Source organism: Aptenodytes patagonicus, chromosome 5, assembly GCF_965638725.1.
Source record: "Aptenodytes patagonicus chromosome 5, bAptPat1.pri.cur, whole genome shotgun sequence".
NCBI classification, from domain to species: domain Eukaryota; kingdom Metazoa; phylum Chordata; class Aves; order Sphenisciformes; family Spheniscidae; genus Aptenodytes; species Aptenodytes patagonicus.
The window spans coordinates 75,726,298-75,742,960 of NC_134953.1; the positions used below are offsets into that span (position 1 = coordinate 75,726,298).

The 16,663-nt window shown below is 41.3% G+C and overlaps 1 protein-coding gene across 6 annotated transcripts in view; it reads right to left on the reverse strand.

The window, feature by feature from the left end:
* Window positions 1-16,663, reverse strand: part of TGFBR3 (transforming growth factor beta receptor 3) — a 163,302-nt gene that overhangs the window by 35,901 nt on the left and 110,738 nt on the right. For all 6 annotated transcript variants that reach the window (XM_076337720.1, XM_076337722.1, XM_076337723.1 and 3 more), the window contains exon 5: window positions 3,111-3,294. In XM_076337720.1, coding sequence (XP_076193835.1) covers window positions 3,111-3,294 — 184 coding nt within the window. The remainder of the gene's footprint in view (window positions 1-3,110; window positions 3,295-16,663) is intronic.

Below are 16,663 nucleotides of genomic sequence, written 5' to 3' on the forward strand. Positions count from 1 at the left end.
ACAACGCAATCACCTACGAGTTTTAAACCAAGTCCAGTGTGCAGGATACATGCACTAGTGTGCACAGGCTACAAATTCAGAGTCGGGACTGAAGCTTCAGCTTCTGCCAGGACAGAAGCACAGTGCTACTATCTGTAAACAGACTATACATTTTCCAGCCTAGTTATTGTTATGGTTGACTATTATTTTTTCTTATTTAGCTACGAAATGTGTTGAAATTAGGCTCCGTCCAGGCTAGCACATCTGCCCTGGATTTACACTGGCGGCACTGGATGCATTAGGTAACATTTAGCTAACTGGTTAAGTCTTCCTGACTTGTACAATCGTATATTATTGAAGCATGAGGAATTAAACTGACTTCTGCTGAAAACATGTACTGAGATCACTTTCACCATGAGTGGTCCCGCTTTCTAGAATCTGACAGCGATTATCACGGCAATCACTTTGCCATCTCCTTCACTACACAAATCAAAGCAAGAACGAGAACCCCACTTCTTGTGCCCCCTTCCTCCAAACCCTCATTCTGGCCCCTTTAAGTTCTCACTGTGCTCACCATCCCTGCAGTATTTGATCAGTCACTCTTTCGAATCGACAGGATTCAGATGCACTTGGCCCTCACCCAGTTTGCTAGCTCGCTCAGCTGCCTTTCATTTGCAGCTTCAAGTGATTTCAGAGGCCCATGGCATCAGAAGCAGTTTTATTCTACGAAAGATCACCCTTCTTCAGATCTTTTTGTCCGCTGGCTTGCATTTTCTGTTTGCTGTATCCAGCTACGGCCTCAACTTCTAAAATATTACATCTTCCAGTTTCAGATTTTTCTAACTTGAGTGAAGCTGAAATGTAGACAACTACATGAATGCTGCCATTAAATTCTGTATCGGTCATGTAGCAAGGGAGTACTTCATATGACCACCTATAGATTATGAGTAATACTAGCTGTGATTCACAGACTGGCAGCTGAGGGTACCTGACTAAAGCACTCGAGGAGCGTGAGTTTTGTATGAAAAGCCCGAAATGTCCATCAGCGTACGTTGTGGTTTGTGGAATCCAGTGATTCCATCGTTCACTCTGCAGAGAAGCAAACCAGGTCCACGTCCCACGTGGTTTCCACAGAACTCCTCGCACGACTGCCGCAGTTCAAGAACTGACCCTCTCTCCACCCCTGAACACATGCATAACCCCCACACATACACGCATATTCATTCTTCTGCCAAGAATTTAAATCAAAATCAAATATGGTTACAGCTGAGCTAGTTTGTAGGAGCCTTCTCAGAAACTGTCTATTTTGGTTGCCTGCCAAGTTCCATTTTGCATACTTACTCTTAATTAAATTGTGTTTTAACACATTCTAAAGATGATGCAAAGCTCTCCTATTTAGCTGCTTAGTTTGACTGGAGACGTGCAAATCAACAAACAAAACTTTATCTGTTTTTTGACATATCTAATTAAATGTTCATCTCTGCAACGCAGAGACCACTACTCCCCTGTATACGTTCCAAGAGCACTTTAATAAGCTAATAAATATATTTCTGAATGATTTTCTGGCATTAAAATCCAAGACTGCTGCCAAGTAGAACAAAAATCACGAAGGGGAATCCTGTACAAGTTTGGCAGGATTTGGATAAAACCAACACAGGCATGTTCCAATTTTGGGGGGCAAGCCTCATGCTTTAGGAAATCAAATGATCAGATACAGGTGGTTAGGAAAGAATGTTTTCTCCACAGAAGGTTTTTGGGGTTTTATTTTGTAGCCAACTAGTTCAGCTATGCAGGAGTTTCTCTAGAAATATTGCTAAGTAATAGCAATATTGCTACGTACTACTAAATTAGGCTGCTGGTGCTAGTAAATGCTGAGCCCACCAGTACTCAGTGGATGTTGATAAAATGTTCTATTGATTTCTACTTTTCCCATCACTGAACTTCTTGAGAGGCAATTAGTTTCAAAATATCTGGACCACTACCTGCAACGCAAATCAGTTTCAGTTCACTTTTACCAGCCTTTATTCTTGCTGCTTTTGGTTTAGCCTAAACCTGGATGTTTGCTTTAGCCTGAACTTGGATGACATCTTCAGAGAACAAAGAAACCAGTGAATTGCAGGCCATTAGGTGAAGAATACTGGCAGCTTAAAACATCCCGTACCTGCGAAAAAGAAAATTTCACCCCCAATCATCCTGCACAATAGAGGAAAGTCTGCTCTCCCTGCAAAGCTCCTTTTCCTAACTATGTATTTTCCAGAAAATGAACTTGAATAGAGATAAGTAGGGCATAAACCCTCCTGAACCGACTGCCTTGCTCCAAGAACGTAGTGAAGAGAAGAGCTGTGGCTCCCGTGTTATCCACGGTTTATGACGAGCTCAGGTGGAACTCCCCTGCAGAAGACACGCTATGTGACCAGCAGCCAGCTGAGGGAAAGCATGAGCCAGAAGGTGCTGCAGAGGCTCATACTGTTAAGTTGTTCCAACGCTGCTCAGCTACAGAGCTACAGCCCAAACCCTACCCTAATATGGGCCTGTGAAATCCCTGAGGAGCTGGAGTCCTCTCCCCCTGCCCTGGGCCACCTGATGAATTTGGCACGCGGCTCACAGGGACAGGAAATCTTGCTCCTTGGGATGAAAATACACAAGGACATCAGACTGAGGCAACTTATCTTGGTGAGGAAAGCAGTAATTCTTTGCCCGAAGTAGTCTGGATCCTTATACAAGCAAATACTGAAAAAAAAATATAACTCGGGTCTTTCTAGAAATTACCCCCTACCTCAGGTTCTCTGCTTCAGTCCTTTAAATGACGACACCCAAACAATCAGCATGAGTAGTTTATTCCTTTTAATAAACTTCTAATAAGCTTTGACTCCTGTAAGATTCTGGCCAATTGCACCCACATTTATGAGCATAAAATTATGGCACCAGAATCCATTAAAAGTTGCCTAAATCCAAGGTCTGGTCTTTAGTCTTGCTCTTATTTCTCTGCCTTCCCCTTTCATATCACATCTCTTGGAAAATGAGAGGTATGTTTAAAGATTAAAATAAAAAATGTGAAATAATACTACAGCAAGACTTATTCTCACCAGCTAGAAGTGCCTATCAATTCTGTTGGATTTGCTTTGTTTTACCTTCTCCAACTTTAATATAGATGTTTCTTGATATTTTGAGTTCAGTGAAGGATGTTACTGCTCCATATTCCTTCTGGGCCCACTGTAGCAGATGTTCATTTTTCTCAGGAAAAAGCTTTTCTTCCGTTTCTGCTGACAAGGAGAAATTTCCCTTCTCAAACTGAACAACGGAACCTAAAGACACCTGATGGGAACAAAAACGTATTTTTAATGTGGTGCATTTATCCGCACAGACAGGTAGCATGTTTAAGCAATGTAATCTGTCACATCCAAATGTATTCACTGAAGGTGATTACGGCTTATTTCCAACAATGCCTAAACTTCACGTGTTTTAACATCTGCATAATGATTCCTTTTTCAGAGATGTTTTTAAAGAATGAAGCATCCATCAGCCCGGCTGGGGTGCACGTGGCAGCTGCCTAACGGAGGGCTCTGAGCCACTCTCCGAAGTCGTACTGCTGCAGAAGTGGTACGACAGTGCTGCAAGGGGAGCTGAACTGTGGGGGCGAGGGGAGGGCTGGAAGACAAGAGGAAAACTAAGACAGGAGAGAGTTAAGAAGAAGATGGTCTGAGGAACTGAAGGGAGAGAAGGATGCGAAGCTGAATAAAACTGGGAACCACTGAAGTAACTCCCAAATCAGAAAGAACATGAGTCCAAGCTCAGTGACAGATAAGGGCCAACAGAGAAACACAGAGTAAGGAAAGAGAAAGGCTAAGAGAAAGGGAAGATATTTACTGTTGCTTTATTTACAGGAAGCGAGGAAATGCTTTAGTCTAACACATAAAGCAGATGAGTTATCTTTAGAAAAATCCTTATAAATAGGTTAACATTAACTCAGGTTTTGACTGGAAAAACTAAAACGTTGTTTAAAATAGTCAAAATGGGAAAACAGTAAGTAGAAGTGTAACGGGTCCTGTGGGAAAGCCTAAGATTTTCAAATACAACTTCATTGGAGTGGCAATAGCATCATTCAAGAAAAGAAGAGGGCACAGGGTCAGACTCTCTTTCAGACTGGGACCTGCTTCAACTTGCGTCGGTCTTGAGAGATAAACAAGTCATTCCAGATTTACTGCATCCCAACAGCAACCTTTTGGCTCTCCTGTCCCTGCAGAGGGATGTGGCCAACACTTCCAGAACATTTGTCAGCTCACAAGAGCTCCCTATAGCAAGTGGTGAACGAAGAGCATTCCTTCATCTGCCCAACCTCAGGAGCCACCACCCATCCATACACTTCACTGTCTCTTCCTTCAAGGTGCTTGCGGACCGGGGCCTGCATGCCCTGCCCGGGCTGGTCCTTCCATGCACACTTTCACTAAGATCTAAAACATTAAGTCAAGAATAACAGGTGCTTGAGTGAGAAAGCACAGCAAGACGAATAAGCTTTCAGGTTTGAATGCATCAGTGAAGTTTTCTTTGGATATATTCCCTGCAGTAGTGTGTAAGCAGTGCTTGCCCAGATGTAACACACGGCCCCTGCTTCCAGACTGCTGCAGTAGACAAGGCTTCAGGAAAGAAGTACCATTTTCTTGTGCTGTCCCCAGAGCAGCCCAGGAAGAAGTCTGAGTCACTCTGCTGCTCTCCTCCCCCTTCCCCTTCCCTGTCTTTCTACTAACCCAGATTTCTTTGGTGGAACAAAAGTATATTTTTTTTTCTCCAACTGAAAATCCAAAACTACTAATGATGATGATTGGAAGGGTGAAAAATATATCATAACAATTTCTAACCTGTCCTGAGTACTATTTACACGTTATAGCGGGATAACGGTCACAAATCTCTCTCTAACCTTTTAAACAACAAGAGACATCAATAGCAATTATTGAACAGAGCAGGTTCCAATTACAGAAATTAACTAACAGCAACCAACTACTACCTTCCCCAGAGCTATTGTTCCCAGCACTATTTCAGGATGTTATGTATCAGTTTGTTTAGCACCTACAAATATTTGTCAAAGTAGACACATAAATCACACCCTTTGGCACACAGAAAGAATTTCAAAGTTCTTCCCTGTGCCTTCAGCTATTACATTAGCATTTATTATGCACGTATCACATACTCTCCTCTAAGATTCAGAGTTCAATTTGACCAGACCTGTCACAAAAAACAGCTTAGGAATCCTTTTGCCAGAATAGTTTTCAAAGTTTAAACTAACACCTGTTTCATTCTGAATGGTCTTCCTTATTTGTTGTTTTTCATACGACTACCATAAAACATTTCCCTTAAATGAAAAGTCTTTATTCAGTGTAACACAGAATATACCATATTCTCTCAATGCTCTCATAGTTCTCAAATAAGAAAGCGAACTCTGCCATTAGAGAAAATCCCCTGCCCCCAAATCTACAGTACTAGGAAAAGAGAGCAACACAGTTATCTTTAAAATGTACTTAGCAAATAGCATTCACTTTGTACTTCCACCACTTAGAAGCAGCTACAACATGGATTGGTTTTATGGGGCATCTCTACAATGCTCCTAACACATTAAATTTTATAGCGTGCACAGCCTCATAGGAAGACACTGACACAGCACAAGACAGGTCATGCAGGGATCACATACAGAGCACCTCTTAGCAATGCTGCCTTTTATATCTGAGACATGTGGGACATCTTTGTAGAGCCCTGGCCTAACTAGAAAAAATCTCCTGTGTGTAAAAATTGCAGCATTTAAGGACTTAACCCGTTATTGTTTTGCAGGGATACTGAACAGATGCTAGCATTCCGCTCTCGGGAACAAACCTCCTTAACTACCTCAAAAATACTACAGTTTATCCAATAAATACAGTAATTGCTTTTCATTTACACTATTTCACAATGTTTCTGGTATTTTTTATGGTATCAGAGTAAAGAAATATCAGTGTAACCTTTTAAGACATTTGAGGAAAGCATGAGAGAAAATATTATTCCTTGTAAATACTGACCAAAGAAATGCATTAGCTTGCAATAGTGTGGTTTTGCTGTATTTTTCATTTGACATTTGAGATATTTACATGTCTGCTAACACAACAGCTTCTTCCTCAGAATACACGTGGTTTTCCATTTATTACTAATTAAAACTTGAAAACCTTCTGCATCATCCTGTGGCATGACAAACGTCTTCCTGCGAGACAGATCCTATCAATGAACCCCAAAGTTACTGAGTCCTACTAGGGAGGAACCGACAGACAGAAAGCAGAGCAACCAAAAAGTCTGGCACAAGCACCCTCACTAGATGATCACACAGTAAACATCTTTAAATAAACATGAAGCTTATCATCATTTATTTTTTGATCACATCTAAAGTCTATTTGAAATGCTGGTTCCACTACCAGGTTTTAGAAAGGCGTGCAGAGTTCTGCTGTGCCTGCCAATGTTGGGATTTTTACTACACGGACCTAAGGCAAGGTTAAGTGAGCCAAGCACGTTATTTTTTCTGGAAAGAATTCAACAGACTCTTCCAAAAAAGGCAACCATCACTGTTTCAACACCTGCCTTGAACATTAACTACTTACTCTTAAGAACAAACCAAAAGCAGCTCCCTCTAACGTACTTAGGATAAGCCAGAGCATTAAAACCAAAGAATGTTTTAAATATTTGGGAATATATTAACAATTTTTATCTGAGCGCTCATTACACAGCTGACTGGGTGATTAAGAAACTGCTGCCACATACACTTTTATCTCCTGACTTCATCTCCTTCAGTGGTTGCTTTCAGAGGTTGCAGAGTGGAAAAAGTGCCCCAGCTCTATTTCTTCCTGTTGTTGTGAGGACATTAGAAGTGACTGCACCAGAAACAGCCTCTGCTGCTGAGTTCACCTACATGCCCTATCACATTTCTGAGGCTAAATGAGGGAACTTCCAAGCCTGATGTGGAAAATCAGTTTGCAAGACCAAAAGATACTAGGCCACGGCCACTAACCACAGCAAGGACCGCAGTTCAAAGGGCTCTTCTGCAGTCAGAGGAAACGAGGATCAAGTACAGTATTTTGAAAATTTGCTACCAAAACCTGAGTGATCTATCGAAGAACAAAACGTGTTTAGGAACATATTTTGATTACACACAATACTACCCTGCTGACCATTGGGGGAAATAGGGACTGTAATTTTCTTTGCACTGTACAGAGGCAAGGAATCATATACCCCTCATGCTGGAAAAAAAAAGCCTTTATATGTCCCTTAAGAAAACTTTCCAAGTCTTACAAAAACTGCCCTTGCAAGGCTGCCACGGTAGATCAAGACATCAACTACCCGGCAGAAGTGCCAAATGGCATAAGTTACTATTCCCCAGAAGGAACAACTCTCAGAACCAACCCTGAGTCATCTCAAATAAATACACTGATGAGCGTGAACACTGCACACACTCAAAATAGCATCTTCTGTTTCTTATTTTACTTCTTTCCTTCTCTCCTTTTAAATGTTTATTGCCTTTTTTTTTTTTCTTTGAATCTGATCGGGAGGGATATTTACTTTGTTTGCTTTATGACGTTTCAAGTATTTAACATAGTTATAATTCAGAACTCCCAAGTAGGAAGCAAGTTCATAATTTAGCCTTGAGAGAGAGGTAGGCACCCTTAGGAGATGACTCAGAATACAAAGTTAAGTGTCCACAGCCACACAGCATGAACCAACCCCTCCCCTCACAGCAACAGCTACACCACTACCCACCAAGGCCCCTCCAGCACAAGTGACCAACAAAGCCACCCATAAAGCCAAGACTGGGGCAAATATACTACCAGAAGAAAAGCAGCATCCTTCATATTTTTATCTGAGCTATACAGTATCAGACCTGTGGCAGAACGTGTAGGAGAGGAGTAAATCTGCTCAGAATAAAACTCAAAAACTTGAACCAACTTTCAGAGCAGCCCACATGGGGTTCAGACTCAGCTGGTGTTTTTTGATAATGTACTTTGATGTGTTTTGGTCCCCTTCCAGAGGAAAAGTAAAGCCATGGATGGAGAAATATCAGGTATTCAGAAACTCAAAAATATATACAGTAATCACCAAGAGAACGATTCTCTTTGGCAAGTGACTAAGAAACACGCTGCTTTTGAAATGACATGCGACAGCTGTGAATCATCTATCAGCTTTGCACAGTCCTTACCAGCCACAGAGGTGCGATGCTTTCAGGCAGCAGTAAAATTTTTCATTTTCAGTTTAGTGTTCTCAAGACCACTTACAGTCATCACAAAATTCCACTTCCAGTTTTCACATTTTTGAAAACAAACATGTAAAAGCAGCAGCATTACCTTAATTATGTTTTAGATTTTAATTCTACTGCCTAGGAGATGCTCAGCTCACCAACCACCAAAGATCTGGATAAGAATTAAGGCTGCTCAACGCTTTCTCGGGATGAAAGCAGAACCTCACGGGATCAGACTCTTGCACATCTTTATGTGTCTACAAAGAAGATCCTGGGATTTTCCATCAAAGCTGAAACTGTGTCAAAGCAAGTGCAACTTTCAAAACCCCCATGGAACAGTTACTAGAAGGATAAAAAGGAAACAAAAAAAATCCGTGTGAAGGGGAAATCTGTTCCCAAAGTTTAGGGCTCAGCAGGGGTTTATTAATCGCACACAGGTCCATTCATCTCACATTAATCTAACAACATCTTAATAGACTCTATGTAACACTCGTTTGATCTGAACAAAATAAGGTAGCAGAAGCTTTTCCAGGGATTCTGTTTCAAGTTAGATTCAATTTAGTGGAAGAAGAGAAGGGGAGAATTAAAGCATATCTATGCAACTGCAGCTATAGTTTCCACTGGAATCAATGACTCAGTAACACAACCTGTTGTGATTTATTATCTCCACGTCACTAACACCAATAGTCTGCCAAAATCCGCTGCCTGCTTCTGTAAACTTCCACTAGCTAACACCCCCCCCCCCCCCCCCCCCCGCGTTTACTGAAGCAAGCAAAGAAAGGAAGGAGCCATGACCATACAGAAGGGAAAAGACCATCGCAGGCGCCTATTCCAGGCCCTTCAGCCTCCTGCAAGATGGGTCTGGGAACACACCTCAACCACTAAATGCCAGAATGCTGTTTCTTTCCTTATTCTTGCAGCCTGGTTTAACTTAAAGCCCAAGTCTTCCTAACTATCAGCCTCCTTTGCTCTGTAAGTGATGGGTCTGGGCTCCTAGAGGGACCGTGAGAAGGAGGAGCACTCAGGATCAGTCAGCGGCAGCAACGAGGAAGACCAGCATCAGATCCAAGAGGCAGCAGCATCCAGACCTGGTCCATCCACGCTCTCAACACAAAGTTTTGGTTGGAGCAGTGACCCATGAAGGCAGCCTGCTCTTGAAGCTGAAAGAAACACCGAGCAATAAAGCCTGAGTTTTGAAAGATGGCTTAAATCACCTGGAACATGAGAAGATCTAGTATGAACTATGTGATACTCTTAGCAAACCAGGCTCCAAAAAAGCGCACGACTTGAACATCCCATGAAAGGAGAAACTAAGGCACGTTGATCCGCTTTGCTTCCTCTGAAATTTACTGGCAAGTTGGTACTTTTGAAATATTCCTGCCCAAACCAAAGTGCTTACAGTAAAAGCAGAGGACACCTATATATCATAAAATTTCCCTATTTTGGGACATCACACTACCACATATAGACTTTTTTTTTTACTACACACTGCATATTTGCTTCATGTACTATATCTTGCTCCCTAAGCAAAAAATATCACTTCTTTTCCGTAACGCCTTCATGAAGCAAGCTTTGAATGAAAAAAAAAAAAAAACCTAGATATTTAAAGATGCCTTCCTAGGGTTGCTGTACTCTTAAACTCCTTTTACTGAATGCAGACAACACATCACTTTCAAACATGTATTTACCACCCTGTCATTTTCTGCCATCCGTACTTCTGACAAAATCCTTCCACTCTACTGCCAAGAACGTAAGAACAACCACCACAGGTAGCCTGAGGTCCCCCTGATATTTCTGGGAGTAAACCAGTTATATAGACTTTAGAAAAGCAAGATTTTGCAGGGGGTTGAATCAGGCCACAAGACAAAGTCTCCAGGGAAATTTACTATTGTGAAAAGCATAAAAAGAGTTACTGTTTACTAAACACTGCTTTTAATTAGACACTTAATGTTATTTTCACATTCTTTCAAAAGGCAAGGAAATGGTGTGGGGAGGGGAAGGGGGAATACGAACTCTGCCAAGTGGAAAAGGGCAACTACAGGATTATTTCCAGCTCCTGAGTAGAACGATGAAGATTTAGAAAAAAAAACAAACCCAGGATTCTATAGAAATGTAAACATCCTTTTAAATTCCTCTTCACACTGTTACACAACACTGAAAATCTACTGCTTTTACGTTGAATAGTGAAAGGTCACTATTTATACCAAATTTATCACTAGTCATGCATTTCCTATCCCTTCTCACTCTTCTCCTAGCAGAGCACTCTGTTCACATCTGGGTCTGTTTAACCAGTGATTGGAAATTTAGCCTCCTGATTTCCCGTTAAATACTAGGCACAGGAAAACAAATAGCACTTGTTTTTCAGTGAGTTTTGTCAGTCATCCAAAATCTAGTGCAAACCATAGAGCAGCCTGTGGTTTGGTGGCAGAGACCCAAAATATGTGAACCATATTTTCATGAAGTGAAAGGAATAAACCAGCTATTGGCTGAAGTAATAAGAACATGGCTTTTTTCTTCTTAGAAATACAGAAATGACTAATAATTAAACTCTTCATTCTATCATTTATTCCTCTTTAAAGCTTTTCTTTTTTCTTTTCAAATCTCAAGCCAAGAGCATGTGATCTGGTTTTGTATTTATCATTACTGCTGTTGCTTCCTCCATTTTACTAACTTAACACACATTCAGTCCTGTTAAAGGGGTTCTTCTAAGTAAGGTTATTTGCTTGCATAAGTGCTTTCTCATCCATAACTCTTACTCATTCAATCACCTGAATAACTAACCCAGAGAAAGAGCTGAAGCATCACATCTTAATTTAAGTATTATATAAAATCACATACGTAGATATTTAAGGGGTTTTTGGATCTATTCTAACAGTGATTTCTGCCAGGAAATCACAAAGGATTGGGTCCCTTCTTTCATTGATTTAATTCTCACTACTTTCACTTGCCCAGTAAAGACATTCCTAGGCTAGAAAAGCAATTGAGAAAGCTACCAAATCTAAAGAAAAAATTCACTTGCTGAGTAGCACCTATAAAACCCTTTTTCTGGGCAGTTTCATAAAACTTCTGGTTTTCTGCCAAGACATGTTCGCAATAAACTGCTTTTAGGGAAGGAGAGAAATGATGACTTGATGGAAAGGGAGGAAATTATTTTGTTATATGAAAACTTAGAAGTGGGGTGGTGGGCGAGGTCTGGTAAGGTTTTTCTGCAAGACTGACCTGCAACAAGATCACAGGTAAAAGCACTTTCTACAGGTGTTGCCTAGCTTATGTAAAATTACGATCTGTCATAACCTAACCAGCCTAATCACCAGTGAAGATGTCCTCTGACTTCCTCTCCCACTCCCCCTTTAGGATATAATTTTGGCATTTATTTCCTGCTGGGGAAAAAAAAAAAAATATTTAGCACAGATGCTAAGCATTCCCCTTGCTGAGCTGAGCAGACCTTCCCACCTATGCACTGCTCTTCTGAGTGATGAGGGGGCTGACGGTCCAGCCCAGGAACACTTGAGCAGAAAACGCCCGTTCCCAATACAACAGTTTGTGTTGTGACATGTAAAAATATCCAATCAGACTAATATGACTAGATACACCAGTAATCAAAGCGGTGATTTTCAACTACTTAGGTCAGGCAGAGTTCATGCACTAACCCATTTCAGGTATTTTTGGATTGAAATGCCATGATACTGAGGTATATTTATTTTTAACACAATGAGAATAAACTCAATACTTACTTTACGAAAATCACAATAATTTTCCCAGCACCACCTACTTAACCCATCAAGCTATATATAACTCATGCAGAGTCTGAAAATAACCCTGTCTATGCCAAATGTATTGTTAACACCACACTATGTAGTCACCATATATTCACTTTTCTCTAACACACAGAAATTTGTATCGGGTTTTTATCAAGATGCCAAAATTTTTTCTTAGGACTTCACTAGTGTCACTAGTGAATTCACTATTCACTATTCTCTCTGGTTTATAGATGGGAAAAGATGCCCCAAGAAGCAAAATGGCAACACAATAAGGCAACAGACCGGTAAGAACAACTCCCTTTAGGACCTGTACCCCGTCTCGAATGGCTTTCTCCAAAGTACTGTCGCTCACGTAAGCATCATTATGCTTCCATTCACTGCCATGAGTTTGGAAAAAAGTCTTCCAAACGTGACCTTAAAAAAAGCCTGATGTTAACAGAACACAACCTTTGGTTTGGTTGGGGCATGCTATTTAATTTTAATGATAATTTATTCCGCTGTGAGGTTTAGCCACCAGTAGACATTTTGTGAAAGTGAAACTGAGAGCTGCCTCCATGAAGATAAAGCGTGTGACAAGTCACTGTGCTAAGTGAAGCTATGTGCATCACATGAGAAAAATTAGTGCAAAACCACATGTATACACCAAATTTACATTTTTATACTTAAAAATGTTTATCAGGAAGGTACTTTGTGCTTCCCTCTATACTATAACCATACATCCAAAGGCTGATTTTCTCCCCCATTCATTTTAAACTTGTGCCTAATGAAGGACCAGGCCCAAGGCAAAAATCCAAGCTTGAACTATATGATAAGAACTTAAACTCCAGTCCAACTCAATAGTACTGTATTTTCCTGGTCTTTTGGATATGTGCTGACACAAGCTTTAAATCTTTTCATCCTTTCCTTTAAATAAAGCAATCTGGGGCGGGTTAGCTTTAGTGGAAACTCAAACAATGAATTCACAGAGCGATGGTAGCAGGCCATCTTCCTAATGAAGACACTGAGAACCCTGACTCTACCCTCTGCTCCAACATAAACATCATTTAAGCTCCGTGTGCCTTAGTTTCTCCACCTGTACAATGGTACTAACTGCACTTTACAGAGCGCTCTGATTCATTATCTGCTCATATCCTGGAGTTATCTTCTTTCTTAGAAATAATCTTGGATCTTCTAATACAATGAATTTGTAATTTTTATTTATTTATTTATTCCAACACACTTCCCTGCAACAGTTTAAGAACTTTATTATGATCCTTTACAGGGAAAAAATAATAGCTAGTAATAAAAAGAAATAAACAGCTAGGACTTCACTAACAGTTACATGATCCTTTAACTACAAACTTTGACCCGGCTCTAAGGGTGTTGTCTTTATCAGCAGTAAGTCCCAGAAGCTGCCATTTAAACTTCTTTACACTACTTAGCTTTCTAACTAGGGATCAATTGATGAAACAGTGCAATTCATACTTTACATACAGTATATTAATAAAATTGTGAATGAATGTATTATATGAAAAGTCGGAAGGAGAAGCTGGAAAGTCAATGATTATCCTGCCCAAGGCTTCCATAGAGACAGACACAATAGTTATGACACTCCTATGGTATGCGTGACACAGATTTCTGTTTTGAGCATAGAATTCATGGGCATTAAAAAAGGTTTTTTTAAATTTGAAATCTTTTATGATTCAAAATATTCTGTTTTCTGGCTTGGCTATACATTTAAGGAGAATGAGTAAGACAGAGCTGCAGAAGTACACGGATAAGCCAAGTATTTTCAAACAAGGGCCAAAGAAGCGAGCTCTGCACTCAGCTCCCTTGAGTCTAGGAGTGTAAATCGCAGCTCCAATTCTCTAAAACTTACTGAGGGCTCTGGCAACGAGGCAGGGAGCCTCTCCGCTACTAGAGTAAAAGCAGTATGTCCATCTGCCCCACGACTCACCTGAAACAAGAACTCTTGATTCTGCAAAGGGACAGGCTCCTCTAGGCCAGAGGCTGGCCCAGGGATTGCAACCTGGCACGGCCCAACGCAGGCAAACAGCTCTGCTGCAAAACTAGAGCCCCTCGATTTCTTTTTGGCATATTGCGCTCGCCCACAGGTGCTGCTAGGTCTTACTCGGGACTTCCCACGTTTTCTGTGCTGCGTGGTTCTGTGCTCTTTTTTCAGAAAGCTTTTGGGAAAACAATGCATTTGTCCTTGTGAGCAGAGTGGAACTGTGGAAAAGCAATGGATGATCACCACAATTTAAGTTGTTCAGCCTGTAACCTCACGGCCTATCATCCCAAGCCGCACTAGCTACTGAGAAACTGGTACATGAAAAGTGGGAAGGCTGATGAGCCCCTGATAAGAGACTGAAGTCAGCTTATGTTTGCTGCAAAAATACTGCCTTAGAGAGAGAACACAGAGAATGAAGTTCTGGAGTGAGAGGGACTGCAGGGACTAAACTGGGAGAAGTAACAGTGGATTGGTACCCTGCTGTTTTCTGTTCTGCAATCTCATTCTTGAAGCTCTTTACAGAAAAGAAAAATAGAAACCTTAACGTGGTAGAAGGAAGAACACATAAATTATATGGCACTTGAAGAGATCCAAAATTGTTATGGAGAGCTATTCAGATGTTTAAACATGATTAGGGATATGTCAACGCTGAGAGCTAATTCACTCCTTGCAATGGAAAGGCGCGCTCTCGTACCTGCACAGCTTATGGGGAGCAGTGTTACCCCAGCGCCGCAAGCGCGTGCTGGAAGGGTGGCGTGCGGCACCACAATTTTCAGCCCTTACTGTGACCAGCAAAGCCTAAGAGAGGCTGGAGTACTGAGAGGAGGTATTTGAGTCCCACCAACGGAGAACTGAACCTGTTGTGTCTACCAGGTTCTCCTGCCCCACCTGAGACTCAGCCCACCCCTTCCTGCAGCACCAGTGGCCAGGTTTACCGTGGCACTTCCTGAGGTCAGACGACTTCTCGTCTGGCGCAAATTGCGAGCGCTGCTGCTCACGTTTTCAAGCCTGTTTTTGTAACCAGGAGAGCTTGAAACAGTTTTCTGAAGCAAACACTTAGCTAATCGCACAGTTTTGGCAGCCGAGGCCTTAGGCACATTTCTATTGTTCCTATGCCTTAATGCAGCCTGCTGAAGCCCCGCTGAGCCAAACCAAGCAAGCCCAGCACGATCACAGTCTGAACACCAGCACAGTCTGCTGAGTAGAAATGGATAGCTCTCAGCAGAGCACCTTTTCGCTCCCAGAGGCAAGGCGAGGGGAGAGGGAAAAGCCTGGAGGAGGAGGAAGAGATAGCTGAACACAAACTAGCTGATATGGAATGGGAGTGATGATGTGACTGTAGGAGGAGATCAAGACTAAACTGAAGTTAGGTCCAAGACTCGATTAACTGACGAAAGGTGCTGTTACTTTTGGCCAGGAGAGGAGTGAGGAATCTTATCATACTGCTGTTCATCATCTTGTTCCTCAGTCACTTTCTGAGCAGACCTGAACTCTACTGGTTGCAGTAAGGACATATACCAGGAACGGTCAACAAGACGACAACAGTTAAGAGTCTCTAACACAGTAATGAGAAAACCTGAGATTGTGAATATCTTAGACTACAAACAAGCCCATGTTCTTTGCACCAGTCAGTAACACATTGCACTGGAAACAGCATGGAGTCCTTCAAAGTTCAAAATATCAAAGGTACTCCTACTCTTGTACCCTGATGACACGAAAAAGAAAAACAATCCTAGAAAACTTTTGGTGTCCAGCAAGTGATAGGACTCTTGGTGCACTTAACGGTGTCACCACCGTATCAGGTCAACTGAGAGAGCAGTGTTCCTTCCCAGTGCACTAATGCTGCAGCACTGTCCATCTTCCCCTCCTGCTGATGCACAGGGACAGGATTAAGTTCCCATCTGGTACTGCAGAAGCAGTCTTGCCTACCACTGTCAGCTGTGCTAGAGGAGCAAAATTAAACCCTATAAGGATACAGCTAAAAATAATCAAGTTTAGTTCTGCAATTAGAGTTGAATATAGTAAAAGCTGCAACTTTAATACAGACGACTCATGATTAGACGTGATGTCACGCATTAAAAATTTAATCCAAACAACTTGTCTGTTTCACTACAAATAGCAAACTCAAATGTCCTGGCAAACTGTAAGGACATGATTTACAAATACTAGGTAATATTTGGATCCTACATTATAAGCAGTGCTCCAGTCTTTCTGAGAAATAAAAATGACTTCATTCTGGGCTTAGCTCGGTCATTTCAATAGACCAAGCTCCATCAGAGACATAAACCATAATTGTACATATTGAGCTCAATACATACAGATTTTTGTTTTGGTCACAGACCACACAACTAGAGTCCACCCATAGCATTTCCCATTGCTTTGAGGTTTTTTTGCATTGTGGTCCTATTAAACTTCTAATCAGGACTGGCAATCTGTTATACCCTCACAGCTTTTTGAACTGGAATGGCTGCTAGTGTTAATAACTACACGATATGCAGATTCTGAAAAAGCAATTTTGGTTTCTTTTCCTTGAATTCACATAACAAGTAATTGGGCACTTTTTCCAAACTGCTTTGCCCTGCCACCTAACTGTTCCCCAGAGCCCTACACTGAAACTTGACCTCCTGTTAACTTGGTTTTTTTAACGTATGTTTAAAAACTTTGCAAATGAATGCCATTAACTCTATGTCT